General features: G+C 35.6%; 3 protein-coding genes across 3 annotated transcripts; 2 read left to right on the top strand and 1 right to left on the bottom strand.

The window, feature by feature from the left end:
• LOC126719835 (uncharacterized) lies at positions 1 to 682 on the top strand. The gene is made up of 2 exons (XM_050422347.1): positions 1 to 28; positions 120 to 682. The coding sequence occupies exons 1-2, from the start codon at positions 1 to 3 to the stop codon at positions 680 to 682; spliced, it is 591 nt and encodes a 196-aa protein (XP_050278304.1).
• A 640-nt stretch (positions 683 to 1,322) lies between these two features.
• Positions 1,323 to 2,489, top strand: LOC126719836 (probable receptor-like protein kinase At5g18500). Its single transcript, XM_050422348.1, has 5 exons — positions 1,323 to 1,374; positions 1,505 to 1,723; positions 1,823 to 1,938; positions 2,045 to 2,260; positions 2,415 to 2,489. The coding sequence occupies exons 1-5, from the start codon at positions 1,323 to 1,325 to the stop codon at positions 2,487 to 2,489; spliced, it is 678 nt and encodes a 225-aa protein (XP_050278305.1).
• Positions 2,490 to 2,670: 181 nt separating this feature from the next.
• LOC126718534 (U-box domain-containing protein 19) lies at positions 2,671 to 5,073 on the bottom strand. Its single transcript, XM_050420792.1, has one exon. It carries the CDS (start codon positions 5,022 to 5,024, stop codon positions 2,934 to 2,936), a length of 2,091 nt encoding a protein of 696 aa, XP_050276749.1. The 5' UTR covers positions 5,025 to 5,073; the 3' UTR covers positions 2,671 to 2,933.
• Between the last annotated feature and the right edge of the window lie 14,556 nt (positions 5,074 to 19,629).

Consider the following 19,629-nt stretch of genomic DNA (forward strand, 5'->3'; position numbering starts at 1 on the left):
ATGGCCAAGCATAATCTGGATTTCCTTTGTTCTAATCGAATCAAGTATCGACAACCACTCCCTGATATTAATTTTTGTTTTTGTCTCAACTGTGAACTCTGTGCTTTCTCAAACTCCAGTTACTGATTGCATCCTTCTGCTCTCATCACCTCTGAACAACTCAAACTGTGAAGCATGCAATTGGGGTGGTTTTATCAACAACTGTTGCAGTGTAGTTTTTGATGACTACTTGGATGCATTAGGGCGTCAGGCCAACCAAACTGGACAAATATTCTTAAACTCCACGGAGCAGAATAAGTGCTTGAATTCAATGAAGACTAGAGATCCAAGTATTTCGGACTGTGGCATTGAACTAACCAGTGGAGCTGGCGGGTGCTCTGACTATGCTGTCACAGATGTTGATACTAAGCTAGGAAATAGATTGAAAATTTTTGGGGAAGGCTGTAAACTTTTGAATTCAGATGGAACATCAAGTCAGGCTTGCTGTGATTGTTTGAGAGGGTGGGAAGAGATTGTTGCAGCATCAGACAGTGGAAGGGAATCGACAAAGCTTGAAGCTGATGTTTGTAGGTTTGCAGCATTGGTAACATTAACAAGTAATAAGATTGATGATACGACATGGATTGACGCGGTTTATGGCTGCCTTGGAGGGCACGCTCTTTCCAAAGGTGTAGTGGATTGAAAATTGATATATGCTACTAATTGATTTTCTTAGTCAATTTATGAATCAAACCAAAATTCCATATCCTTTTTCTTTCTAACTATCAATCCTTTAATAAATCATCATTGTATTGTTTACACCTTCTTGATCAAATCTAGGTGATCAATTCCATTTTCCTCTGCAGATGAAGCAGCAGGCACAGCTACTGGTAGTATCAAGTCCAGAACAGGTGACTCCTCATTGACAACAGTCATCATAGCCTTGTTTGTTTTTGAGTTTCTGTGGAATTCACTAATTTTGTATCATATTCCCAATGATAAACAGGTCTCTCAATTCTAATTGCTGGTGTGGTGGCAGTTGCAGTAATAGTTCTCGTAGTAACATGCATCTTGTTTAGATCAAGGACTAAAAAAAGATACCCAACAAGAAATAATAGTACATCTCAAATATCGACAATAATTTATGGTAATCACCTTGCAATGTATGACACTGGTAAATTCTTCCCATCTTGCATTCTTTTTCCTAGATGAGTGTTCACCTTCTTGCTTTCTTTGACAGCATCAACTGATACACTCTCTGAGGATTCCACCTGTCATAAGTTATCAGCTGAAGTTTATTCAGCAACAGACAATCTACATACCCTTGCTTTTCTTTCCATCGAATGAAAAAGTGCTTTAGTACTCCAGCAGAATGCCAATTTGTTTATGTAAAAGGTTCAATGTTCAAATGCAATCAAGCCTTAAGGTAAACACAGATTGGGAAACAACACAAGAGGAACATGAAGATGGAAAATCTCTATCTTCTAGAGGGGTAAACTTTGATGTCTTTTTGCAATTCCTCCAGGAAAAGTATACAAAGGCGTGCTCTCAAATGGTCAGCGTATTGCAGGGAAGCATATAATCAACGATGGACATGTAGAGACATTTGTTAGGGAAGGCACAAGTCTTTCTCATGTCAGGCATCCAAACCTTGTAAGATTGATAGGCTATTGTGAGAATCATGATGAATATTTCCTAGTTTATGAGCTGTGCCACAATGGCAACCTCTCAGAGTGGCTGTTTGGTACGTTTACTTAATTATGATTTTGTTTTGTTTTTTTTTTTTTTTTTGGTGCCATTTTCATTGCATAAATAGCCATTCAGTGAAACTGATGTACAACAGGAAAAGCTAAAGTTCTCTCATGGATACAAATAGTTGAGATTGCAATTGATGGTGCTAGGGGCCTCTGGTTTCTCCACACTTACCCAGAAGGCTGCATTGTTCACCGTGATATCAAGGTAGGTTTATCCTATTGAAATCATTGTTGACACCCACCACCCCCTTCCATTCACTTAAATTTCTACTCCATTCCATTAATGTTCTCATCATATGCTGTATTTGCAGCCAACAAACATTCTCATCGATGCTAACTTTCGAGCAAAACTCTCAGACTTTGTGTTATCTAAAGTTATGGAGGTGGATCAGTCCCATGTTAGCTCAGAAGTCAGAGGAACATTTGGTTATGTTGACCCTGAATACCGTAAAAACCACCATGTAAATGCTTCAGGTGATGTTTACCGTTTTGGGGTAGTGCTCCTTCAGCTTCTCTCAGGGCAGAGGGTAATTAATCTAGATTCAAAGAGAACAATGTCTCTAAATAAAATGGTGAGAAACAACATTCTAGCTATTAACAGCATTCTATCTGTTTCTGAAAGTTTTATTTCCAAACACTTGTTTATTTCCAAACACTCATATGCATTTCTTTGGTTCTCAGGCTAGATTCCTCGCAAGAGGTGGTGATATAACACAATTAGCTGATCCAAAACTTAATGGGGAGTACTGGATTTGAACTCATACTAAAACTAGCATTGTCGTGCACAGGGCTCAAGCAGCAAAGGCCATCAATGGAGCAAGTGGTTTCAGGACTAGAAAAGGCATTTGAAATTTCAAAGCAAGTCAAGTCATTTACATCTCCTAGCCTTGCATTCAATGGAGATCGAAACTTATAATGGACAACGTTTACAGCACTATTAACACAATCTTATCGGTATTAACCTGGAAAAAAGAACTTGAATACAATATTACTTTTGTACAAAAGCTTCATAAAAAAATACAGAAGCTCATATAGCTATTAGCCCTTCTAAAAACCGAGCTAATACCACAAAAATCAAACTGGAAAGAAAAGCAAGGGTATGTATTTACATTTGACAGATGCTAAAAAAGAATAAATAATAAAAGAAAACCCGAAAAAAGTTGGGTTCTTCTTTTGGAACGTGAAAAAAAAAAGTGGGGATTACCATGCGTGAACGAATCGTTCTTGTGGAAGAATTGGACTCATTGAGCCAGAGGGTCTACTTTCATAAAAACCATGTAGAACCCTGATGAGAGTACTGGCCTTTTTGCTTGCTCGAGATGTGCCTTCACTGAGTAGGGAATACAATGATTCCATAAGAGAAGGGATCTTTACCAAAAGAGCAATCGCATCTGCGCCACCATTTAGGCATAGAGCCAGCAACAAAGACACACAGTACTCCTTTCCTGCCTTTGAAGTACAGGAATCAGAATCAAGAATCGCCACAATCAAATTCAAATTCAAATCCCCACCACGCAAAATAGCAACTGTTCCGTCATGTTTCTCTGCAAGAGTTGCTAGAATTGCAAGAGAATCCGTGACAAGATCTTCTCTATCACAACACTTCAAGAGATTAACCAACACTTGCACCGTCCCAGCCGCAACCACCCTGCAATGATTTTCATGGTGCAAAAGCAGTCCAAAGATCGCCACCAATGCATTCTTTTTCCCACGATCATTTCCCTCTTTAATCAACTCAATCAAACCAGGAATTGCCTCTGGATTTTCCCCCACAGATCTCCGGCACTCCTCAACCGACGCGAGGTAAAACAGCACACCAGCACCATGCTGCCTAACTGATAAGTTCACTGCCTTCTTCATCACATCCACAACCAATCCCACCCCACCACCACATTCCCCAATCACAACCCTGCTTTTCGAACACTTCGAAAGGTTCAACAACGCCGCAATAGCATTCTCCTGTATCGAAACATTCTTCAACAGCCTCAACAAATGAGGAATCACGCCGGATTCCACCAAACAAGCCCGATTAAAACCGCTTGTTTTCGAAAGAACCCTGATTTCATAAACAGCCCTGTTCTTCTCTTCCTCTGTTCCAACCTCAACTCTTTCCACAACGTAACTTGCCACCATTCTCATCACCCTCTCAGCCACCAAACTCCTCGCCTCCGCCGCAGCCGCCACGTCACGATTCTTTCGACCTGACACCGATTCCGCCGCAACTGGTATCCCATTTTCCAAACAGTACTGCTGAATCAACCTCTTTAGCACCAAATTCGGAACCAATTCTGAATCAACCAACTTCTGACCCGTCTTGGGACAAGTCTTGATCTTTTTCCCAGCTTTAAACCATTTCATAATGGACGAGCGATCGTAGGTGTGCCCAGTTGATAATGTCACAGGGTCCACCATGAATTCGAGTGAAATCGGACACCGAAAATCGTCCGAGTTCACAGAACGCAGCAACTCACTGATCGTTTCTCTGTTGCTGAATTGTCGCGTGGTTGTGGCTTCGTTGCCTTCGACAACTTCGAAAACCACGCAACGACAGTAACTCATGAACGACATTAAACTGCTGAGAAACCAGACCTTTCTCTTCTCGTTCGTCGATTCGAATGCGATTTCTGTCTCGAAGAACTTCACTTCTCTGTTACACTCGCCCCACGTCACGATTCCTAGATAATCGAGAACCCTTTTGAGGACACTCTTGTTTGGAACAACCTCGTACTCGAACTGATTCAGAACCGACAAAACATCGTTCATCGTTGCCTTATCGTTTAGCTCGACCTCGTACGGTGTTTTACTCGTCTGCTTTAGTATTAACTCAACGTACTCCATGACTTCGAGTGAGAGCTCGATTGTCCCTAACGGAACGAGTAAAACTTCCAAGGCGGTTGAGATGGATCGGGTCAGGAGTCGGAACTGGTTCGCCACCCGCTCCGAATTCATTAGCATCCATAGCCTAGCGTCTTTGCGAGAACAGTCTTGTAACAAGTGCTGGAGCTTCTGGAAAGTAAGGTGGAGCTCCGAGAGGCCCAGGACCAAAGAGTCGGGAAGATCCTGGTGGGAGTTTCGAAGCTCCGAGAGGAAAATATGGAGGATCCGGATTTGACGAACCGATTCGCGTGCGTTTCGGTTGTTGGTGGTGAAGGATTCGGGTTTGGAATATGAAATGAAGTGGGCGAGATTGATTAAGGAGTTGAGGAGTGTGGTTGGAGAAATAGACTCGCAGGGATGTACAGCCGGGTATGTAAGAACCCGTCGACCCGACCCGTTTTGTTTTTGGCTCATGTGAACAAATATAGTCTTTTTTTTCCTTTTTGTGGCTTTTGGATTTTTGATATCTAAATTTTGTTTGGGTTTGGGGGGTTTATATAGAGGGAGAGGAGATCAGAGGGACACGTGTCAGAAGATTAGGTATTCTGGAGAGTTTGACATTGAAATGTGATACGTGGCAGAAGAAAAATGAAAGCGGCTTCGTAGCTAGGTTCTGAGAGTGACAGTAGAGTGACACGTGGTGCGATAAGTATGGGATGGGCTCGTGTTTGTGAAGGTACGTGAAAGGTGGTAGCCGACAAGGAGTGTGTGAAATAACGTGAAATTATTGCAAAATTTGCGTTTTTTTTTTTTTTTTTTTTTTTTTTTTTGTAGTGGTATTATTATTGTGGTTGTGGCCAATTATTTGAATTGAAGTTTTGACAATTATGTGAAGCAATGATATTATATGGCTAGCATTTGGTCAAATATTAGTTTAGAAAGTCCAGTTTGTACAAAGAAAGAAAGACAGGAAAATGTGAAGATTTGTCATGTCACGTGTGTGTGTGGGTGTTGCATTGCATGTGTTGGCATTTATATCTTGGGTATCGGGATTAATTTGAAATGATGTGTTTGGTGCAGAAGAGAGAGGATAAAGGAAACAAAACAGTAATCAATGATATGTTTAGATCTAAAAAAGAAAGAGAAAAAAAAACTATGGACTTGGTTGATATTTGACAGCTTATTATGACCGAGTGATAAAACTTCACAATCTTATCACTGATAAAGGGATAAGAATGAGTTGCTATAAGGATCGTGAACTTTCTACTAAAAGTTACAACTCACCTTCTAGTAAAAATTACAACTAATGTCACGTAATAAACTATAAAATGACAAAATGTTTAATGTACTGCAGTACTAGCACGAATATGTATCTAACTTCTTTTGCTGTCCATAAAAGATCGTGAACTTTCTAGTAAAAGTTACAACTCACCATCTAGTCAAAATTACAACTCATGTCACGTAATAAATTATAAAATGACAAGATATTTAATGTACTACAGTACACTCACGGACATGTATCTAACTCATGGTTTTAAAAACCGAACCGGTCAAAGAACCGTTTTTTTTTAATTTTCGGTTCAACCCTGGTTTTTGACCGGTTTTTGGCCAGTTTTCCGGTTATTGACCGGTTTTTGACCTTTTAACCGGACCGGATTGGCCTTCGGTTCTCGGTTGAACCGGTCGGACCGTCCGGTCCGGTCCGGTCCGGTTTTTAAAACAGTGATCTAACTTCTTTTGCTGCCCATAGAAGATCGTGAACCTTCTTCAGCCAAAAAAGAAGATCGTGAACCTTCTAGTAAAAGTTACAACTCACCTTCTAGTAAAAATTATAACTCATGTCACAAAATAAATTATAAAATGGCCACATGTTTAGGCTTTATTTAGTAAACAAATTTAAACTACTATTTTAATTTTTAAATAATATTACATATATTTTCATGCATTGTTTTTATTTATATATATTTCAAACAAATAATATTACTCAAACTTTTTTATCAAACAAACCTTGAACGTACTACTACTATAATACTTCACGGACATGTATCTAACTTCTTTTGCTGCCCATAAAAAACTTTTGATGTAGAACTCAGCTGCAGGCTTTTCATAAAAGAAAAAAAAAAAAAATCCTTGTATTTTGGTTTTTTACGTTGGGGGTTACTAACTTTGCTTCACTGCAAATCCTTATATTCTTGTTGCTAACTGAATGTAAAGTTTTCCTGTTGCTATACATGGCAATTTTTGTGTTGTTGAATACAAAAAATTTCCTTCTTGTTAAGGGTCTGTTAGGTCAAAATTTTTAACTTTTTGGTTAAGTGAATCTCATAACATGTTGTCACACATTAAACATAAAAATAATATATTTTTATAAATATTATACAAATAAGCTGTTAGGAACTCGTGCGGCTGGTAATTAATAGCTGACAAATCGGATTTAGAAAAATCACTTTTAAATGCTTTTCTCGTTTACTACTCCCATAATTTCTTGTTATTGTAAATGATTGCATGAAGGCTCCTCTCTCAAGTCTCAAACATGACGAGTTGAGATCCACAATATCTTACTGAAAGTTAAGGGGTCATTTGGTAACGTTGTTCTAATAATATTGTTTGTATTTTTTGAAAATATGTGTGTGGGTAAAAAAGTATGTAAAAATACGTGTAATATTGTTTAAAAACTGAAAACATGTATTTAAACACATGTACAAAACGGTCCCTAAGTCTTATAGATAAGAGTGGAAAACTTGTGGTATGGTGTTTTTTTTTTTTTTTTTTTGGCTTATCCAATTCTTTTTGAGTGTAAACTTTAGTGGGAATGATCCTTGCAATTAAATTGACCCCACTCTTCACTTCATATGGACTCTAGTTTGTGAATAAAGCTTCCTATTTCATTAAAGAGCAGAGAAAGGGAAAGAATCAAAGAAAAGATAAGAACAAGGGAATTGGGCCAGGAAGGAGTTATTAGAGTCAAGCCTAATGAGTTAAGTTGTGGGCCACCACAATAATGAGTCCCTTACTTCACGCGCAAAGTCGAGGCCTCTTGTCTTATTAAGATAATGACACGTGTTTACTTTTGGTCACATATTATGATCTTAACAAGTGAAGTACATATAACATTGAACCCAAACCAAGACATAACAAATCAACTAGAGGAAGCTAGCAATAAATGGACCTGGAAGAGTAGAAGGGTCCAAAAGAGGCTCAAATCACTTTCGTGTATCATCAAATCCATGATATCATTAGTAGTAGTATGACTTTCTCGGCCTTTGCCACTCAAGTCCATCTGTCTTAAACCAAAATACCCTTCCTAAGAATTCTTGAAGTGAGGTTGAAGAAATATCAAGTCCAGAATGAAACCCTATGGTCATATCCAAGTCTCCGTGTTAGAGATTTAATAAATGATGAGGTGCTATGAGGACTCTCCAATTTCACAACAATACATGGTGAAAATTGAAGGAGAATTTTCTGACAACTAATTAGATTGATTTGTTTTTTAGAAATTTTCAATTTATGGTGTCCGCTTTTGATAATAGCTTTTTATCATCAGACCAAGACACCAATCGGTTTTTGGTGTCGGCGGAATTGTTAATTATATGGGAGCGATATAAACTAGTCTAGTGATTAACATTCTTAAATCAGGTCTAAGCATACGTGTTGGTGAAAATGTTCACCCATCCTTTTTACTAGAATTGGTAGAAATGCAAATAGTGCGGTCTCAACTCTCAAATAATTATCTATAAACATCATAGATCTATTTTGGTTTGGTTAGTATGATCGTTAGTAGCCAAAAAAATTTAGGTCACATAGTACTTTTTAATATTTCCATCGGAGATGTCTAAAAGTTTGAATCTTCCTTCACCATCTTCTCAAAAAAAAAAAAAAAAGATGTATAAAAAAATTATTAGTAAAAATATTTTAAAGTTAACAAAACATATACCTTTTTCAGTTGAGAAAATTTGAGATGTATTTACTTTTAAAATAATATTTATTCGACTTTAAAGATTGAAGATTATGATTTAAGACTTACAATTTTTAGGCTATATTATTTAGATTTTGATGTTTTTAATTTTATGCTCAAGGGTTTAAGAGCCATTTTTAAAAGCCTCTTATTTTAGGTTTAGGGCCCATCATGTTAAGGAAAAAGAAGTGGGTTGCAATAAGTTAACAGTCAACGGTAAAATTTAGTCACTCTATTATGAATAAATCCTTTACAAATATTTATTGTTGTTGTTTATGATATGCTAGAATATACTTAATGATATCCTTTATGATTTATAAATTTTGTTTCCTAACAAAGGCCAATTGCCCCTTTTGTTAGGAAACAAGAAACCCAACCCAAAATTTTTGAGATGCGAACAATAGAAAACAAAGAGCAAGAAAGATCAGCTTATGCACACAAACACTTAGATTTACATGGTTCTCCAAAAACTAGGGCAATGTTTATGGGTTGCTGTAGTCTTATGATGACGATTATGACAAAGCTACTTGTATCATTAATATAAATATACTGCCCTATTACTTCGGGTACTCGTATGTGGGAAATTACAATAAAGTGCACTTAGATATAAACATGATACATTGATACTCCAGGTATTTGTACGGACAACACTTTGGGCATGTTGATTTGAACTCCTAGCATAATAAAATTAACACAATTGATCTAATTATATATAAATAAATAAAAAATTCAATAGACCAGACTTCACACACCTCTCATCACCTTTTGGCCTAGATGTGGATGCACTTTACAAAAACAAAACATCAAGGAAACAAAAGGTTCAAAAGTCCTGCAAAAATTGTTTCTAAATCTGCTTGTGGACACTGCAGCTTTTAAAAGAACTCCACACCAAGGTCACCTTCCAGCTCAATGGGTGAGCTAAATAGTCAATCGTCTACCCAAATTAAAAAAGGCCCCTAAATTTTTATCAATAGAGATATTCTTGTATTAATGGAAGTATTAATTAAGCCCTAAACATTTGTTTTTATCAAAGAAAAACCTGTTAAAGAAAAATGTTTTCATTGAATAGGTCCATCAATTTTTTTTTTTTTTTTTTAATATAAGATAGAATTCTACTATAACATAATCTAAGTGTATATGTGTGTGAAACTCCCTCTTGGAGACTTGAACCCCGACCTTTACTCTCACACCTTACAAGCACTTATATTTGTGGACTGACTATCACACAAAGGGTGTCTGGTAGTAATAGGTCAATCATTTAATCTCTCGCACATAAATGTTAAAAGAACTCATTAATCTTACACTAGTAAATAAATTTATACTCAAATTTTATTTAGAGATATCAAATATATAACTTTATTAAAATTTTCAATCATAATTTTTAAGTATTTGGTTACTTCATTCAATAAATAGTGTTTATTTTAGTTGTATAGTCATTGAGTAATACGATGTGTTCGTTTTAATTTGTAATATATATATTTTTTTAAATTGATTTTAAATGAGAAAAAAAACCAAAACTTAAATAAATATTCTATTAATATTCAAAGTATAGTAATAAACATCACTTAAAGTAGTCACCTTAGGCCTCATAATACCTTAAACCGGCCTTGCCAAGGTGTTCTACATTTTTTCTATATTTTGATCCAAAGAAATAAATTAGTTTCGACTATTTTTGCTTAAATGGATTCCATGAATTTAAAATCATATATTTTAATTCCATTTAGCTTGAAAGAGACAATATACCTCAACTTCCTAATGGTTAACCTGTTTATTTATTTATTACTTATATCATATGGAGGATTAACATGTGTTGATAGAAAATCTGGGATTCTCCTAGTTGAACTCGTACTCCATGTTGATCTTCTTGACCACATTCATGTCACATTGCATGGTTTCTGTAGGTTTAAGGTAATATACAAATTGATGTGTGCCTAAGTTTATTCTTATGATTATAAATTTATTGGAAGCAAAAATATTTCATATTACTACCAAATACCATGTAACTACAAATTTTGGTTACTGTGCGGGTCACAACTTCCAAGGTCGGGGTCTAGGAACCTTTGATGAACACAATTTACTTGTTGGGGTTGGGAAAATTAGTTTACAGTGGAAGAACTAAAGAAAAAGATTCAAGCAAAGTAACCAAGAGATGATAAAAGGAATTCAGAAGTAGAGTAGGATATGAGAATTAATACAAGAATCCGAGGTCATAACTCTCCTCAGATTGTTACAGTTTCATTATTTTTTCAACGATAAAATACACATTTAACCTTCCTATTTTTTTTGAATCCCCTCTTAGATGGGGTATTGCTCTATTTATAGCGGAGGAGTACCCTTCTTAGTGGATTATGGTGATAGTCGCAAAGAGATACTTGTCTCATTAAGTGTCTTTTCTCCTTTTTATAAATCTGGGTGAGATTTTATATTTGAGATATTATTCAGATTGGTTATTCAATAATAAATGCAGCTTAGATTAGGTAAAGTTGACTAATTAATGTGAAGGTGACTTTTGTCATGTTTAGCCACTACCCCTTTTGGCAGCGGTTGCTGGGATGGCTGTGGTTCTCGGGTTTCTCCTCGGCCAGGAGTCCAGTCTTACTTCAGCCAAGGTGGGGAACATTGTTCTTTTAAATTGGACCTTCCAAGGGGGATTCTTAGGAGGGGCCTCTGGACCCATTGGCTACATACCCCTCCCACAGTAACCACTCAATTCCGATCAAATTTGTCCAAAAGTTTTACGTGCAATGACTACACTCACTCACAGCCCTTCATTCACTTGCACTGTTGCACATGTGCTGATGTGCACATCCATGTGCGTTTCTCTGCATGGCAGTGTGCTACACTGCAATTTGTGTTGGGTTCAGGAAGTTTATATTGAAAACAGTTAACATCAGAATCTAAAAACATATTCATCTGAGAGATGAAATCCTCTCCTGACTCCTATCTTCTTCTAGGCACTCTCACCAGCTAATACTAGCAAATTGTCCCCAAACACCATCCTATTTGACAGACTAGCCTAGATTTTCAAGATCATCTGCTGTCTTCAATTTTGTTTTTAAAGAGACAAATTACTAACCAGAATTTGGCAGATGGAAACCACTAGTCTAAATATACTGCTGGGAAATATGGGATTTAGAAACATCACTTTAAAATGCTGTTCTCGTTTACTACTCACATAATTTCCTGTTATTGTGAGATTACAGAAGGCTCCTCTCTCAAGTCTCAGACATGACGAGTTGAGATCCACAATATCTTACCGAAAGCTAAGTCCTATAGACTTGCTTACAATTAACAACTAAGTGTGGAAAACTTGTGGTATGAATGATCCTTGCAATTGAATTGGCCCACTCTTCACTTCGTATGAAGTCTAGTTTGTGACTAAAGCTTCCTATTTCATTAAAGAGAAGAGAAAGGGAAAGAATCAAAGAGAAGATAAGGACAGGGGAATGGGCCAGAACGAGTTATTATTAGAGTCAGCCTAATGAGTTAAGTTGTGGGTCACCACAATAGTGCACTACCCATTAATTCACACGCAAAGCATGGGTCGAGTGCTCTGTACACGGATCTTATTAAGACAATGATACGTGTTTACTATTGATCATATGTCACGATCTTAACGATTTTACTACACGTAACATTGAATCCAACTAAGATGTAACAAACCAACCACATGAAAGCTACCAATGGATCTGGAAGAGTCACAAAGCTGGGCCAAATCACTTTCGTATCATAAAATCCATGATATCATTAGTAGTAGTACGGCCTTCTACGCCTCTGCCACTCAAGTCCATCTGTCCAACCAAAATAAGAATTCTTGAAGTGAGGTTGAAGAACTATCTGGTCCTGAAAGAAACCCATATTTTCATATCCAAGTGTCTGCATGTGTTAGAGATTTGATAACTGATGAGGTGCTATGAGGTGAGGACTCCAATTTCACAACAATACATGGTGAAAATTGATGCACACTTCTGATAATTTGATAGTTAATTATATGGGAAGGATATAAACTAGTCTAGTCACATGCTGGTGAAAATGTTCACCTATCCTTTTGACTAGAATTGGTAGAAATGCAAATAGCTAGTGTAGTCTCGACTCTCAAATAATTATCTCTAAACGTCATATGTCTATTTTGGTTTGGTTAATATAATCGTTAGTAGGCAACAAATTTTAGGTCAACTAGTACTACTTTGTATTTTCATTGGAGACGTCTAAAGGTTTGAATCTTCCTCCCCCATCTTCTCAAAAAAAAAAAAAAAAGTGTATAAAAGAATTATTAGTAAAGATATTTTAAAGTTCAAAACTAATTAAAACATATACCTTTTTCAGTTGAGAAAATTTGAGATGTATTTACTCTTAAAATAATATTTATTCAAATTTAAAGATTGAGGATTAGTAACCAAAAAAAAAAAAAAAATGAGGATTATGGTTTAAAACTTACAATTTTTAGGGTATATTGTTATATTTTGATGTTTTTAATTATATGCTTAAGGGTATAGGAGCTGATTTAAAAGCCTTTTATTTTAGGTTTAAGGCCCAATATATTAGAGAAGAGGAGGGTTACAATAAGTTGACAATCAACCGGGAAATTTATGATATGTTGTTGTTTATGACTAGATCTACTATAAATACTTCTTCTTGTTGTTTATGATATACTGGAATATACTTAATGATACCTTTATGATTTACAAATTTTGTTTCCTAATAGAAGCCAGTTGCCCCCTTTTGTTAGGAAACAAGAAATCCAACCCAAGATTTATGGGATGTGAACAGTAGAAAAGAAAGAGAAAAAAAAGATGTAATGAAGCTACCTATATCATCTATATATATATATATATATATATATAAAACCGAAGTCTTTGAAACTCCCACAATTTTCCACATCATCATTTTAATTTAAAAAAATTTTAATTTTTAAAATTAAATAGTGAGAGAGTTCTAACAGGAGTCTCTTATATATATATATATATATATATATATATATAAGAGACAAAATCTTTGAAAACCTTAAAGCAATCTCCTCTGTCCGTCTCCACTAAGAGAGAAAACCCTAAGCTTCAATTTCTTTGGTACGCTTACTATTGCTTTTTCTCTTTTTTGTGAATTAGTTTTTTTTGCTTTTGTTTTGTATGGAGTAGTACTTTACAATATATAGTATAACTACAAGTATTGTAGTAAGTTTGCTAACTTTTTGTGTGGTTCAAAGATGCTATATTCTATATTATTTTAGATTATATAACCTTAAACTTTACCTTATGGAGACGTATGTACAAGTTTTCAATTCCTTTTGTGTGGATATTTTCTCACAGCTGTGGAGTAAGGTATACACACTATATGCTATCTTATGTTTTCTCTTATGGTGTCATGCTTCTTTGTTTATTAATTAAAAATTATGTTGGAAGCCTATATTATTTGCACATTCAAAGTGTTTGACAATGTGAACCAAATTTTTCATCAATTAGGAAGAATTGGATAAAAAAAAACTTAGAAAAGCTTTCCATCCTTACCAAAATTGTCTCGCAATAATTACCTTTTTTTTTTTTTTTTTTTTTTTTTTTTTTCAACTTGTAGGTTCTAAATAATTTGTAGGTTCTAAATGTTTTGATTTTTAATTTTATTGTCTTTTGAAAGTTTGACCATCTAAATTTTTGGGTTCAATTTTTTGCAATATTTGAAACAGTTTAGCAAATTTCAACTGTTATAACTATGGATTATTCTCTTGAAGGTAACCTATCTTTCTCTTATATTTCTCTATTTGGTAGTCATATATATTTTGTTTTGTTTCAATAATTTCTAGGCAATGCCAGTAAATTTTCTGATTTTTTTTCCCCTTTCGAACGTTTTAACATCAGAACTTTTTAGTTTTTTTTTTTTTTTTCAATATCTAAATTTGGCTTATTCATCAAATTGTAACTCAAAAAGATAGGAGCAATTCATGCAATAGTATAGTTTCATAATCAATTTAAAATTTTATAAAATTATTTTAGTCTATTATAAATAGGTAAGTTCCCGTGCGTTGCATGGGTTTCCGACTAGTTAATATAAATATACTGCCCTATCCCCTATTACTTGCGCCACAGGCATATGAAAAATTACAATAAAGGATCTAGGTATCTAAAGTGCACGTAAATATAAACAAATATATGCCCCAAATATTTGTACGGACAACACTTTTGGACATGTTGATTTGAACTCCTAGCAAAATTAAATTCACACAATTGATCTATTCATCAATTAAAAAAAAAAAAAATTCAATAAATCAGGCTTCACACACCTCTCATGACTCATCACCTTTCGGCCTAGATGTGGATGCACTTTACAAAAACAAAACAGCAAGGAAACAAAACGTTAAAAGGTCCTGCAAAAAGTGTTTCTAAATCTGCTTGGGGACACTGCAGCTTTTAAAAGAACTCCACACCAAAGTGTTCTACATTTTTTTCTTTATAAATTAGTTTCGATTCAAAGAAATAAATTAGTTTCGATTATTGTGACTTAAATGGTTTCCATGCATTTAGAATCACATATTTTAATTCCATTTAGCTTGAAAGAGACAGTATACCTCGACTTTCTAATGGTTAACCTTTTTATTTTTTATTTTTTTTATATCATACGGAGGATTAACACGTGTTGATGGAAAATATGGGATTCTCCTAGTTGAACTCGTACTCCATGTTGAGCTTCCTGACCACATTCATGTCACATCGTAGGGTTTCTGTAGCTTTAAGGTAATACACAAATTGATGTACGCCTAAATTTATTCTTATGATTCTGAATTTATTGGAAGCAAAAACATTTCATACTATTGCAAATACCAAATCTTGTAACTACAAATTTTGGTAACTGTGTGAGTCTGTTAGGTTCTAAAGACTTAGGTTTTTTATGTATTTAGAACTCTAATGTGTGTAAATCTCTTGTGAGATATAGAAGAACTTTCCTTTACACAAACTTAGGGTTTTTAAGGAAGAGATTTTATCTACACCTTGATGATCAACTCAATTGCTGCCATTGAAGGTTAAAGAAACACAAGCGGGTGTGCTTGTATCTGGTGGTGAATCCAAGAAAGAAGGAGTCCGTGTATTCGGAGCTTGCACGTGATCGTGTCAGTAAGTTCTACTGGTGGGTAGCAATAAGAAGTCGAGCGTGAGGGCTTGTAAGTCTTATTGTATAAACTTTGATTCTTTCAAGATAGTGGATTCAAGTTTACCTTGAGAATAACTAGGTTAAATCCTCCCCAGGTTTTTACCGGTTTGGTTTCCTGGGTGATCATATCTTTGTGTTATTTATCTTTCCGCTGCTTTGCATGATATGTTCTCTGTGATTGTGATAACCTAGATTTGTTAAATTGGACTAAGTAACAACTTGGCTAATTACCTAGGTTAATTCAATTGTGTTTTAAGGGGTCTAAAAACCATCAAGTGGTATCAGAGCGGGTTGCTCTCTTATTGTTGATCTTTTGATCACTGAGCTGATCCTTGTCCCTTATTGTTATGGATTCTTGGAAATTCTTTTTGCTTATTTATCAACTTGCTTACTTTGTGTATTTGTCACTTGTTGTTTTTGTTAAATCTTTCCTTGGACGTCTTGGTCTTATCATATGTGATAATAATTATTTGTGTTATACTACCTTAACCGCCTTAAAGGCACGTGATTCTTGTCTTTGGTATTTGGATAGTGGTTGTTCCAGGCATATGACAGGAAACAAAGGATTATTTAAGATCCTCTTTGAATGAAAGATTGGGACAGTTACTTTTGGAGATGGAAGCAAATCTATGATTAGAGGCATTGGAACTGTGGACATTCCAGGGTTACCGGTCTTTGAAGATGTTTGGTATGTTGATGGACTAAAGGCAAATTTACTCAGCATTAGTCAGATTTGCGACAATGGATTGAATGTTCTCTTCACTAAGTATGAATGTGAGATACTTGATGGAGGAGGTGACTGTATGTGTGTTGGTGTAAGGACAGCGGATAACTGTTATGGATTGACACTAAGCATAAGTAACAAGTGTTTTAGTGCAAAGATTGATCAAGTTGATTTGTGGTATCAACGGTTGGGGCATGCAAGTCATAAGCAATTAGAAAAGATTTCCAAATGTGATGCTATTGTTGGTTTACCTAAGTTTGAGAAGATAGATAAGTGCATATGTTGACCATGTCAGATAGGTAAATAGATAAAATCTAAATATCCATTTGTAACTAGTGTTCAAACTTCAAGACCTCTGGAGTTACTACACATTAATCTTATGGGTCCTGCTCGAGTTTAGAGTTTAGGAGGAAAGAAATATATTCTAGTGGTTGTGGATGATTTTACCAGATATACTTGGGTTGTGCTTTTGAAAGATAAAGCTGAGGCTCTTGAGAAGATGATACATCTGTGTAAGAAATTGCAGGTTGAAAAAGATACTGTGATAGCCAGGATTAGAAGTGACCATGGAAGAGAATTTGAGAATACCAAGCTAGCTACCTTCTGCAATGAACAAGGCACACATCAAGAGTTCTCTTCACCCAAGACACCACAACAAAATGGAATAGTTGAACGGAAAAATAGGGTTGTTCAGGAGATGGCACGTGTCATGCTGCACAATAAAAAGTTGCCAAAATCCTTCTGGGAAGAAGCAGTTAACACTGCTTGTCATACACTCAATCGGGTGTATTTCAGATCTGATTCCAAGAAGACTCCTTATGAACTCTGGAGAGGAAAGAAGCCGGTTGTTAAGTATTTCAGGATATTTGATAGTGATTGTTACATTCTACGTGATAGAGAGAACTTAGAAAAATTTGATGCAAAGAGTGACAAGGGATATTTTCTAGGGTACTCCTCTATTAGTAGAGCATATAGAGTGTATAATCTGAGAATCAAAACTGTCATGGAATCGTCAAATGTTGTGATCAATGATGAAGTATGTCTAGAAGCACATTCAGAAAGTACTGCTCCGGTTCAAGATAAGTCTATGGAGGTTAATGACTCACTTCTTGTTGATTATGTTGGGAAACATAGTGATGAGGAGTTAACGGTGTTGAATGATGCAATTTCTGTGCCATCAAGTCCTGAACCATCCACTCTAGTTCATGAGACTCAACAGGCTCAACATGAGTTTAGTCCTTCATCAGAACAGAAAGGTACATCCACATCTCTAGTTAAAGGTCCTTCTTCTAGAGTAAGGCTTAATCATCCCTCCTCAAATATATTGGGAAGTCTGAATGATAACATGAAAGGTCAAAAGCCTTAAGTGTAATTACATACTCATGCTATCTGTCCCAATTTGAACTGAAAAAGATAGATGAGGCACTTCAAGATGCTGATTGGGTAAACTCTATGCATGAAGAACTTCATCAATTTGTTTGGAATAATGTGTGGGAATTAGTTCCTGGACCAAAGGGTGTAAATGTAATTGGAACTAAATGGATCTTTAAGAACAAGTCAGATGAACATGGCACTGTTATCATAAATAAATCAAGACTTGTTGCTCAAGGTTACACACAAGTGGAAGGGATTGACTTTGATGAGACCTTTGCACCGGTAGCAAGATTGGAATCCATTAGGATACTGTTGGCTATAGCTAGTCATCTGAACTTCAAGCAATATCAAATGGATGTCAAAAGTGCTTTCTTGAATGGAATGTTGTAAGAAGAAGTATATGTTGAACAACTGAAGGCTTTGTTGACCCTCATAGACCGGATGATGTGTATAAATTGAAGAAAGCTCTATATGGTTTGAAACAAGCTCCACGAGCTTGGTATGATAGATTGACTACATATCTCACTGAGCATGGCTTCAAAAGGGGATCTGCAGACACTACTCTCTTCATAAGAAAGGATAAAAACAGTTTTGTTGTAACTCAAATATATGTTGATGATATTGTTTTTGGTGCTACTAATGACTCTCTTGCTCATTCTTTTGCAGATGAAATGAAGGCTATGTTTGAAATGAGTATGGTTGGTGAACTAACTTATTTCTTAGGATTATAGGTGAAGCAAACGGACTCAGGGATCTACATCAACCAAACAAAATATGCAAGGAATCTAGTCAAGAGATTTGGACTGGACAATGCTGCACATGCTAGAACACTAATGGCCGCCAATGCAAAACTAACAAATGATCCGTTAGGTGAGTCTGTTGATGTTACATTATACAGAAATATGATTGGATGCCTTCTATATTTGATTGCTAGTTGGCCTGACATTGCCTTTAGTGTTGGTGTTTGTTCTAGATTTCAATCTAATCCTAAAGTTTCACACTTAAATGCTGTCAAAAGAATCATTAAATATGTTGGTGGAACTTGTGATTATGGATTATTTTATAGTAAAGAGTCTAATCTGTCTCTAGCTGGTTTTTCTAATTCTGATTGGGCTGGTAATGCTGATGATAAAAAAGCACCACTAGTGGGTGTTTTTATGTTGGAGCCAATCTCGTTGCTTGAATGAGTAAAAAGCAAAATTCTATGTCCTTGTCTACTGTCAAGGCAGAATATATTGCTGCTGGAAGTTGTTGCTCACAACTTCTTTGGATGAAAAATGTTTTAACTGATTATGGGATATCCCAAGATACCATGGTTATTACCATGGTTGTTTACTGTGATAACTCTAGTGCTATTGACATATCTAAGAACCCTGTTCAACATTCTAAGACTAAGCACATAGAGATTAGGTATCACTTCATTAGGGATCTTGTTGAAAGAAAGATTGTGTGTCTTGAGTATATTCCTACTGAACGTCAGAATGCCGACATCTTCACCAGACCTCTTGATAGAAGTAAGTTTGAGACACTTCGTTAAGTAATTGGTGTGATTCTGTGTCCCTGATCTGTCTTGGCTTTCTTGGTCCTTATGCTTCATTGCTCTACCCTTTGTGACCATTATTCTTTGGTTTTGTTTTTTTTTGTTTCTAAGATTTGCATTGCATAACATTCATGCATTTCATTCTAGGTGTTTTTTTAATAAAAAAAAAAAAAAGGAAAAGGGAAGAAAAAGGAAGCAAATTGTGTTTTGTACTATTTTCTTGGTTTTTGAGAACAAGGTTGGTCAATTTATTTTCACATAACATTTTTTTTTGTACCTTTTTTTAGCTTGGATAAGCTTCTTTTATTGCACTTTACTAGTTTGAGCTTTGTAGTGCATGTTGTGTGGG

Source organism: Quercus robur, chromosome 3, assembly GCF_932294415.1.
Source record: "Quercus robur chromosome 3, dhQueRobu3.1, whole genome shotgun sequence".
Taxonomy (NCBI): Eukaryota; Viridiplantae; Streptophyta; class Magnoliopsida; order Fagales; family Fagaceae; genus Quercus; species Quercus robur.